At 28.5% G+C, this 11,871-nt stretch overlaps 1 protein-coding gene across 1 annotated transcript in view; it reads left to right on the top strand.

Annotated features, from left to right (window-relative positions):
* LOC100207320 (autophagy-related protein 9A) overlaps window positions 1-11,871 on the top strand; it is a 44,568-nt gene that overhangs the window by 25,346 nt on the left and 7,351 nt on the right. Inside the window, exons 10-15 of the mRNA XM_065811068.1 lie at window positions 6,411-6,451; window positions 6,531-6,668; window positions 7,060-7,169; window positions 7,323-7,363; window positions 7,502-7,597; window positions 8,425-8,463. Of these exons, the coding sequence (XP_065667140.1) occupies window positions 6,411-6,451; window positions 6,531-6,668; window positions 7,060-7,169; window positions 7,323-7,363; window positions 7,502-7,597; window positions 8,425-8,463 (465 nt within the window). The remainder of the gene's footprint in view (window positions 1-6,410; window positions 6,452-6,530; window positions 6,669-7,059; window positions 7,170-7,322; window positions 7,364-7,501; window positions 7,598-8,424; window positions 8,464-11,871) is intronic.

Genomic DNA, 11,871 nt, shown 5'->3' on the forward strand with positions numbered 1-11,871 from the left:
TGTTTCCAGTTTAGAATGTTGAATGCTGGATCTTCTTGACTCAATGCATGGGTTTTGCTTGTGTCTCTGTTTTTATGACTAGGCAACTCATTCTATTATCTCCTAATGAGGGTACAGCTCTAAAACTCAGTTTTATGGTTCTGAGGCCGGCTAGTAGTCAGGTTTCCCGAACTCTGTGGTAGCTCTCAGAGAGGCTGATTCTATCAACAGCTGAAAAATATCAAAGTATTAACAGTGCCATGTTGCGCATGGATGGTGTCCCTGTTTGTACTTTTGGTGTGCATTGCGGAGGCCACATTTGGAGCCCTTTGTTACGGCTTAGAGTTTATTAGTAGTAATGAGGCAATTGCTTGGGCTATTAAACAGTGTTCTGAGTACTATCTATGCTTTGAGTCAAGTTCTTCAATCTAATTTAAAAATGAATAAAGTACCAAAAACTATAAAACACAAAAAACCATCATCATCACCAAGTTCTCTAAACCTATCATTCACTAATATTCGTGGTCTTCGAAGTAACTTTTCTTCTGTTGAGACTTATCTCTTGCAAAGTTCACCAGATCTACTTGCTCTTTGTGAGACTAATTTGAGTTCAACTGTCTCATTTTGTGATCTTAGTGTTGATGGTTATCTTCCTCTAATTTGCAAAGACTCCAATAGTCACATGCTTTGTCTGGGCATTTACATTCGTAAGAATTCACCCATTTGTTGTGAAACTAGGTTTGAAACCACAGACTATTCTTTTATGTGCTTTCATTTAGCACCACACCACTCTATTGCCTTTCTCTTTGTTCTATATCGCTCTCCTTCATCTCAAGACTGCACACTTTTTGACGTTATTTCTGATCATATTGACCAAGCCCTCTCTCTTTATCCATCAGCTAATATAGTTGTTGTCGGTGACTTTAATGCTCACCACTATGAATGGCTTGGCTCTAGTGTCAGTGACTCGGCAGACATTAAGGCCCACAACTTTTGCCTTTCTCAATCCGTAACTCAAATAGTCAACTTTCCAACTCGCTTTCCAGACAACCCAAATCATTTACCTTCTCTACTCGACTTATGTCTTGTTTCTGATCCTAGTCAGTGCTCAGTTTCTCCAAATTCACCCTTAGGTGCTTCTGATCACAGTTTGATCTCTCTAAAACTATTATCTCATTCTTCTTCATCACCTGAATCCCCCTATTATCGAACCTCTTACAACTACAGTAAAGCTGACTGGGATTCTTTCTGTGATTTTCTTCGTGATGGCCCTTGGGTAGAAATCTTTCGTCGTCCTGTCAACAAATGTGCTTCCTAAATAACTTCGTGGATTCAGGCTGGCATGGAATCTTTTATTCCCTCTCGACGATTCCAGGTCAAGCCTCACTCTCCTCCATGGTTTTCCTCACACTGTGCTGCTGCGATTGCCAATCAAAACCGTTACTTCCATATTTATCAGCAAAACAATTCTCCAGAAAACAGGCGTCTGTTTATTACTGCTAGAAACAATTGTAAAAAGGTTTTGTCTAATGCCATAACCCGCTATTCTCAGGTCATAAAATCTTGTATCTCATCTCAAAAATTAGGCTCTCGTGACTTCTGGAAAATCTTTAATAATATCAATAATAAGGGCAAATCTATAATTCAACCTCTCTTGAATGGTTCAGACTTTGTCAACTCACCTAAAGACAAAGCTTAATTGTTTGCTAAAAACTTTTCATCAATATCATCTCTTGAGTCTACTAGCTGCTTTCTACCTGATATTGCCAACAAACAGGTTGATCCATTGCTTGACATTCATATCACTCCAGCGTCTGTATCTAAAATGATTTCCTGCCTAGACTCTTCTACAGCTTGTGGCCCGGACAACATGTCTGTTATTGTCTTGCAGAAGTGTTCTCCGGAGCTGTTGTCTATACTCTCAAAACTATTCAACAAGTGCTTATCAAAGTCTTGCTTTCCAGCCTGCTGGAAAGCGGGATCTGTTATCCCTATCTTCAAAAATTCTGGAGAGTGATCTGATTCATCTAACTACTGTCCCATAAGTCTTCTTCCTATCATAAGCAAGGTTTTTGAATCTTTAATTAACAAACACTTAATTTCTCATCTTGAATCTAATCACTTACTTTCTGACCATCAATATGGATTTCGATCTTCTCGTTCTACAGCTGATTTGCTAACAGTAATAAATGATAGGTTTTATCGTGCATTAGATAAAGGTGGAGAGGTTAAGGCCATCGCTCTTGACATTTCAAAAGCTTTTGATAAAATTTGGCATGCTGGTCGTCTCCATAAGCTTTTTTCTTATGGTGTATCCGGCAACATCTTTAAGATCATTGAATCCTTCCTTTCCAATCGTAGCATAAAAGTTGTCCTCGATGGACAACACTCTTCTTCTTATTCTGTAACTTCAAAGTTCCTCAAGGTTCTATCCTTGGCTCTATACTATTTTTAATTTACATTAACAATCTTCCAGATACTCTCTCACCTAAGGTGGCATTGTTTGCTGATGACACTACCATTTATTCTTGTTGTGATAAAATACCAACACCCTCTGATTGCTTGGAGGGGGCATTTGAGCTTGAAAAGGATCTTACTTCTGCTACAGCATGGGGCTCTCAATGGCTTGTAAACTTTAATTCAGATAAAACTCAATTTTTTTCAGCCAATCGTTATCGCAATAATTTAGATCTTCCTATATTTATGAACGGTGATGTACTCGATGAGTCACCTACTCTTCATCTTCTAGGATTAACTCTTACTTCCAATCTTTCTTGTAAACCATATATCAAATCAGTTGCAAAATTAGCATCTGCTAAGGTTGCATCTCTTTATCGAGCTCGTCACTTTCTTACTTCGGATTATATTCTCTATCTCTATAAATCTCAAATCCGGCCTTGTATGGAATATTGTTGCCATATCTGGGGCGGATCTTCTAATGATGCCCTTTCTCTTTTAGACAAGGTGCAAAAACGCATTGTAAACATAGTTGGACCTGCTCTTGCAGCCAACCTTCAACCATTATCACATTGTCGTAATGTTGCTTCCCTTTCTCTTTTCTACAAATACTATAATGGGCACTGCTCTAAAGAGCTAGCGTCTCTTGTGCCATCTACTATAATTCATTCTCGTGTTACTCGTCCTTCAATTAAGTGTCATCCTTTTTCTGTGAGTGTTCCTAAGTGATCCAAAAACGCTTATTGGTCTAGTTTTTTTCCTCGAACATCAGCACTTTGGAATTCGCTTCCTTCATCTTGCTTTCCTGACTCATATAATTTGCAATCTTTTAAGCCGTCTGTCAATCGTTATCTTGCTCTACAATCATCATCTTTTCTCTTTCAGTAACTTCCAACTTTAATTAGTGGCTGCTTGCAGCCTTGTTGGAAGCGAAGATCTTTAAAAAAAAAAAAAAAAACTACTAGCAATTTCAGTAGACCTAAAAGAAAAAGAAAAGCTTCAACTGCTCAGCTGTTTCTTTAGTAAAGAATATAAAGTTAAATACACACCAGAGCAAGAAAGTATGTCATCAATTGTCAGAAGGTATTAATATTGCAACTCCAACACAGGCAGGTATTTACAAAGCAATTGTGAAAGAAGCTGATAGAATCAATTGAGAATTAAATAAAATTTAAAAAAAACCTTTATGGGCACTACATTTTGATGGTAAGAAGATAAACAGAAATGCAAGTTGTAGTTTTAAAAAACAATGATCAGGAAATAAAGTTGGCAGCCTTGCTTTTCATGAAACAATTGTTTCAGCATTAATTAATTTGTTAAATGAATTTGATATATGCGAAGTAATAAAAGTGATTATTTGTGACACAACAAACACAAATACTGGAGCAAAAGGTGGTGTTGTAGCATTTTAAAAAAAGAGTTTATAGCCAGGAATTTGGAAGTTATATATTGGTTGCCAGCATCATGTGTTAGATTTGTTATTGAAGCATGTCATGGATGAAATTTTTGGAGGTAAAACATTATCACCAAATATAAGTTATTTTTTTGTTGATGAACTGATACAAAATTATGTCTTGGTTCAAAATTTTAAACAGTCAACGTCAATCACCAGCAAACCAGCAGTGGTATGGCGAGATGACATGAAGTTTTTGTGTGAGCTTGGGCATCATTACAGATATTATGTGGAAAAAAAAGATTTTGCCAAAAATAATTTTAGGGCTCTTCCAAATTTTAGTAATGCTGGATGGAATTTAAGAGGAATTATAGCATTACTGGCATTTATTTTATTGCCGGAACATTGTCAGCAACTGCAACCAGCATGCAATTTTATTACTGGTGAATGGATGAATATCTGGTTTTCCAATCACTATTATAATAGAACAAACTATGAAGTTTTATTAGTGCAGTTAACCAGTATGCATAAGTAAAAAAATCTTTTTTAAGACACTGGTGTAATCAAAAAACTGATATAAACACTGCAAGATCCAATATTTGTGCAAAATGTGCAGTAAAAACAGTGCAAGAAGTTATGGTTTATGCAAAAACTAAAAAAACAATCAATAAAAAACTAATTTTTTGTAATAAAATTTAAAAGTTATACTAGTACTAATTTTTTAAGCATCTAGAATTTATAAGAAATACATGACTTTATATTGAAAAGGCCTAAAATCGTTAAAAACTTTTTTTTGCTTTATGGGGGAAGTTTTATTTTTATTTTTTTATTACAATTAAGATATCTTTTATTTTTAGTCTTAAGGTCATTGTGTAGCACCATAGCCAAATAAGATTTGAAAAAAGTTATCACCATAATATATATATATATATATATATATATATATATATATATATATATATATATATATATATATATATATATATATATATATATATATATATATATATATATATATATATATATATATATATATATATATATATATATATATATATATATATATATATATATAGGCCTCGGCGGGAGTAGATGAGCGCTTGAGCAAAGAAAAGCTCTCTTAACGAACATGGTGAGCCATGCGAGCTGCACCTCTAAATAGCTTCTTGCGAAAGCTTTTGGTTTTGTACGAGCTTTCTGTTTATTAATTTAAAAAGTTGATTATTAAATAAAAAATTTGGTTTTATACTTGTTACAAGCATATGTTTGTAACGTTAATGTTACAAGAATATATACATAACAAGTGTCATTTTTTGCGCTGTTAAAAAATTCTTTAGACGAGCGTTGTCTTTGAGTTTTCACACTAGCTACCCATTTATTTATTAACATTACTTATTTGATTTAGTTATTAACATTACTTATTTGATTTACTTATTAACATTACTTATTTGATTTACTTATTAACATTACTTATTTGATTTACTTATTAACATTACTTATTTGATTTACTTATTAACATTACTTATTTGATTTACTTATTAACATTACTTATTTGATTTACTTATTAACATTACTTATTTGATTTAGTTATTAACATTACTTATTTGATTTACTTATTAACATTACTTATTTCATTTACTTATTAACATTACTTATTTGATTTACTTATTAACATTACTTATTTGATTTACTTATTAACATTACTTATTTAATTTACTTGTTAACATTAGTTATTTGATTTACTTATTAACATTACTTATTTGATAAAAAAATTTGACAAGGAGCTGTAAAGGTTTTTTTAGGAAGTTGTGGGCAAGAGTGAGAGCTAAAGCTCTTGCTGAGGCCTATATATATATATATATATATATATATATATATATATATATATATATATATATATATATATATATATATATATATATATATATATATATATATATATATATATATATATATATATATATATATATTCTTGCTCACCTCTTGCTGAGGCCTATATATATATATGTATATATATATATATATATATATATATAATATATATATATATATATATATATATATATATGTATATATGTGTTTGTGTGGCAGATCCAGGAGGAGGGGGAAAATCTGAAACTTATAAAATATCTTGGAACTGGAGTACTTTTTTTATTTTTTTTCAGGAGACACAAATGTGACAAAATACAAAAATATTTTACCATTCTTCACCGCCACCCCACCCATCCCACCACCACCACCAAAAATTATATATATATAAAATTCATTTTTGAAATTCTTGTGCCTTTTTTATTTCCAAAATAACAATATCTGTGATGAATAAATTACTTTGGATCTTTTTTAAATTTTTTAAAAATATGTTTATTGATATAAATGTTAAATACTTTAAAATTCTTGTTTAAATATATTTTTTGTTTTGGAATCCATGTTACTATAATTTTATTACCATGCTATTCAGTTTCAGAAACTCATCTGACTAGATTACTCTTGAGTATTGCAAAAAGTGAAAAAAAAAATTTCTAAATACCTCTGATTAAAATTTTTTTTATTTTGCATTTTTTTTTTTTTATTGTTTCATTAGCTTATTAAACGATCCCCAGATGTATTTGGTGCACGAAGATGGTGAGTGAGAGCATGATAAAATTTTCAAACTAATTATAATTGAAAACAAATTTTTTTTCTTAAATTCTTCAAATTTTAGGTCACCTTATGGACGTCTGTATTTACGCCATTTTAATGAGCTTGACCATGAGTTTCAAAGTCGTTTAAACAAAGCCTATATGCCAGCAACTCGTTATATGAATGTTTTTACATCTCCAATCATAACAATTTTTGCCAAGTAAAAATTATTATTATTTGTTATAACAGTTAATATTACTTCAATCAACGAGGAAATTTTGTTTATTAATCTGTAAAACTTTTTTATTATTGATATAGAATTTAATTAAATTAAGTTTTCATTAAGAATATTAGGATTTTTATGGAGTAAGATCTTATATACACAAAACATTATATCTTTTATATATAAAAGATCTAATGTCTTGTGTATATAAGATCCTACTATATATTGGCTTTTATAAAATATTATAAAGACTTTTATAAAATATTTTTTACTACATCTTTGTTAAAACATTTCTGTAATTGAATTCATTTTTACTATAAAACCTTGTTAGTAAATTTTTTTTTTATCTCAACCAAGTTGAGGTTGATTTATCATTAATTAAATCTAGAAACATAGCATTCTTCAGTGGTGCCATTCTTGCAGTTTTGCTTGGTTTGTCTTTTTATGATAAAGATGTTCTGACTGCTGAGCATGTCTTATCATTTATGGCGACACTTGGTAAATTTTTTATTGAATATAATATTTTGCTTAACAGAAATATAAATTTGATAATAGGATTATGAAATTTTTTAATACAAACTAAAATAAACCAAAAATATATTTTACTTTTTTTTAATTGTTAAGCACAGGCTTTTTGATTTTTACCTCTAGGTATCATTATCAAGATATGCTCTGGATTTATTCCTGATGAGGTTTGCTATGATGTGTATCATCATATAATTTTGTTAAGTTTTTTTATTTGAAATTATTTGAAATAGTTAAATGGTTAAAAATTAAAAAGAAAATTTTTTGCAAAGAAGAATTTTTATTTAAATAATGCTTTTCCTTAGCATATGGTGTTTTGTCCAGAAACATTAATGAAACAGATCTTGTCTAATACACATTATATACCTGAAGAATGGAAAGGAAGAGCACATACAATGGAGGTGAGCATCAAGTTATATATGCAAGAGTGTATATATATATGCATGATAAATTAAAAAAAAAAGATTTTCATAAATATTTTATGATGTGTATCAAAAGAAGCAAAATTTTATAAAAGCTTCTTTTTTATTAAAAAAACTTTAAAAAAAATTTGCACAAAATTTATCAAAAAATTTATTTTTTCATAAAAAATATTTTGTTTACAATGATGAAAAATTAAAAAATAGTTTTAAAGTTTTTATTTTTTAGTTGTTTAAAATAATTGTCATTTTTGAAATTTACATATAATTTTGCTTTTGAGACCCAACAAAAAAGCTTTAAAAAAACACTTTTTAGCATTTAAAGTCTTGTTGCAAAATTCAGTCCCCCTAAATTCAATTACATTTTGGAAAAAGTTACCAGATTTTCTTTTGAGCATCAATAAAAAATTTTAAGAAAAGGAACAGTTCTTAAGAGAAAATAGGGAGGTTTTATGCACCCTAAATTCTTACTCAAAATTCACCTTCGTGTTTTCAGTAAGAATATCCGAGTTTATGAATATATTAAGCAAAATAAATCAATAAAATATTTTGTTTATGAATCTAATATTAGAAAACATTTAGTTTGCAAGAAGAAATATGTTGCACAAATAAATTTGTTGTGCTTTTGTAATATGTAATTGAAATATTTCTTTCTTTTTTTATTCATTGTTTGAATTAAGCATGCTTAGAACATTTTTACAGTGTTAATAAGTAACGTAAACAAAAGTTGTAAAAAAGAAATTACCTGTAAAGTTGTTTTAGCTTATTCTATAAAAATGTTTTTGTTCAGATAATTTTTCTTGTTACAGGTTCGAGAGGAGTTTTCCAAAATGTTTCAATATAAGTTTGTAAGTGTTTGTTTTTTTCTTTACAAGGAAATTTATTTAAAAAGTTGTTTTTTGTATATAGTAAAATGTTCAATCAATCATTTGTAAAAGCAATAGAAAAAGTTATTGTTAAATGAATATAAAGAATGAAAAAGAAACACAATTTGTAAATTCATATAACTTAGTGTTCATATTGTTTGTTTGTTGAACACTTATATATGCAACATCATACACAATCCAAAATATTTATATTTAAATGACATTAGTTTTGATATATGATAAATGACACAGCTGACATATGGAAAATGACATATTATAAATGACATTAGTACTGACATGTGATAAGTGAAATTAGTTCTGACATAATAAGTTACATATGATATTTTTGTACTAACATGATAAACTATATATGATAAATGACCTTTTCACTAACATGATAAATGAAATTATTATTGAAATGTGACAGTTTTTAATTGTCTTATTTGTTTGATTGTTATAATTTTTGAATAGTCAATATGACATGATAAATGGCATAAGTACTGATATATTTTTTTACATACATTTTTTAATACATTTTTTATGCTCAAATTCATTTTGAACTCAGAAAAATTTTCTTATATTTAACAATATTCTGATATTTCATTTTATTTAAAATCTTGCTTTATTGAAAATTTTTGTTTATTTTGAGTGAATGATGTGACAGTTGTTTGCAATAAGGTTTCTTATTTGGTCATCCTAGCTTTTCAATGATTAAAATAAATTTATTTTTTATTACTAAAGTTACAATAACATTTAGAAACTACTGGTTTAGTGGTTTAGTGGTTGGTTTAGTGCTAATTTATTGCTAATGCAGCCATGAATGACTAATTATAGACATTTTGCAAAAATTTTTTAGTTATTTTGAATATAATTTATTTTAAATATAATTTATTTTGAATATAATTTATTTTAAATATAATTTATTTTGAATATAATTTATTTTAAATATAATTTATTTTGAATATAATTTATTTTAAATATAATTTATTTTGAATATAATTTATTTTAAATATAATTTATTTTGAATATAATTTATTTTGAGTTAATTTATTTTGAATATAATTTATTTTGAATATAATTTATTTTGAATTAATTTATTTTGAATATAATTTATTTTGTTAATAAAGCAGTTAACAATAAACATGTTAGAACATGTCATATCTTGCTTGGACGCCAAATTGAGAACATAATTTAAAATCAATTTATTTTTAAAAAGTTTATTGAAAACAATAATTGTTGCAAATAGTAAATATCCCAAATTAGACGATTATTTTTATTAGTGTAAAAAAATGGGTTGTTTTAAAAGTGGTGATTCAGTTACACAAAGTAGTACTATTATTTTATGGTTAAAGAAAAATAAATAAGGGGAAAAAATATTTGAAAAAGTCAAGCTCAGTTCAGTTCAAGTCAAGTTCAGTTGTTATAAGAAAAAGACCAAGGAAAATCACACTTGGTTCACAAAGTAGAATAATTTCTTCATTAAAATTGACCCTAAAATTAGCTCAGTTAGAATCAGCCAAGAAATTGTTGTTTAAAATATTGAAAAAGTCATCCGAACAGTTAAAAGATGTTTAGTAAAGCTGGCTTACTTGGAAATGTATTCATGAAGAAGCTACTTACAATCAAAGTAATCAAAAACAAATGACACATTAAAGTTTAATAGGGCTTAGATGGAAAATTATCTGTTGCAATATGGGTGCAGCAAAATATTGAAAGACTTATTTAAAATATTTAAACTTTAGATTTACAATATGATGTGTCTTTAAGTAGACAGGTTGGTCATTATTGTTAGAAACAGTTATTGACTTAACAAGCTGTTATAATATATAATGTCTTTTAAAGCGTGGTCACGATGTAAATGTGAAAGAATAAATACATCTTTTTTATTTCCAGTGATTGTATTTAAATATTTTAAATTGTGTTTGTACTTTGCTTATAACATGTTGCGGTTTCAAAAAGATATTATGGTTTTTCCGTTTAACATAAAAATGACAAAAGAACGTTAAAGGAAAAATTATGCACAAATATTTAGAAAATCGCAATAAAAACTACAATTCAATACCAAAAGAGTTGGAAATCCTGTAAATGCACCTTTAGTCGTGTTATTCAACATCAAATCTAATGGTCGAAAAAAGGAGGGTTTTCAAAATATAAAACTGGTTAACAGTTTTAAGATTAACCCAAGCTATTTACTTTTGATTCAGATGTTCAAGGGAACACGCAAAAAGATACGAGATTTCTTATAGTTTTGTTTTAAAAAGTTCAAAATAAACATGGTCTTTATTCTTTCAAATCATAAAAAGTGCCCAATCGCAAGAGCCTGCTGCAAAAAGTTATTTCTAAAATGACAAATTTATTTCTAAAGTGTTTTGTATTATTGAAAGTATTACTAGTGTTGTCTTTTATATTTCCAAATATAGAGAAAAAGCAGATAAATTGAAATACACAAAACATGATAAGTTTGCTAAAAACCATTGGTTTGGCAAGCTATTTGAAGTTGTAGTAAAAAATTAACCTCTTATATTTCTAATCCACACTTTCTGGTCAAATATATGTTAAAGAATGTTTACAAAAACGTTTTTTGCATTTCATTAAATCACATGATAATATAACTGTATACTGGCTTGATTTAGTCTCAGGTCATTATAGTAAACTAGTTTTGGAATTGTGCAAACAAAATGTGAAATTTGAAAGTTCTAAATTGTTGAGTACTCTTACATGCTTAATAGAAAGGGGTGGGAATAAAAGGGTGGGTGGGAATTTTAGTCCATATCTAATAAATGGAGAAGAAGGGCCTTAATAAAAGGGTGAGTGGGAATTTTATACAGAACGCGAATTAAACAATTTAATTCTAGTGTGGCTTGTGGTCAAATGAGCATTTTTAACAACTGTTTATATAAGCATCATAATTTCAATAAGATTTAATATGCTTATATACGTTTTATACTATGGTGAGAAATAAACAAGTTTTCTACTATTACATTTATTTCGTGTTTTTTTTTTTTAAATTACCAATCAAAAATAATAAAAAAATACTCTAGTGTATCACCGTACACTAGAGGTACAGCGTACACTAGAGGTACAGCGTACACTAGAGGTACAGCGTACACTAGAGGTACAGCGTACACTAGAGGTACAGCGTACACTAGAGTACACTAAAAAGTACATTTTATTTTCTCGGAAAGGGCATAGCGGCAAAAGATGAACTTTTACTTGTATTAACAGAAAGTTATAATACTTTTTTCCAAGTAAAAAAAAAACTGCAGTTGAAAATTTGGTTCTAACAGTCTAAAAATACAAAAAATTCAAGATTTTGCATTATGGTGGGGGCAGGGTCATTAACAAATATTTCAAAAATACTTATATGATTTTAGATGATGTTTTTTTTTG

Source organism: Hydra vulgaris, chromosome 11 (assembly GCF_038396675.1).
Source record: "Hydra vulgaris chromosome 11, alternate assembly HydraT2T_AEP".
NCBI classification, from domain to species: Eukaryota; Metazoa; Cnidaria; class Hydrozoa; order Anthoathecata; family Hydridae; genus Hydra; species Hydra vulgaris.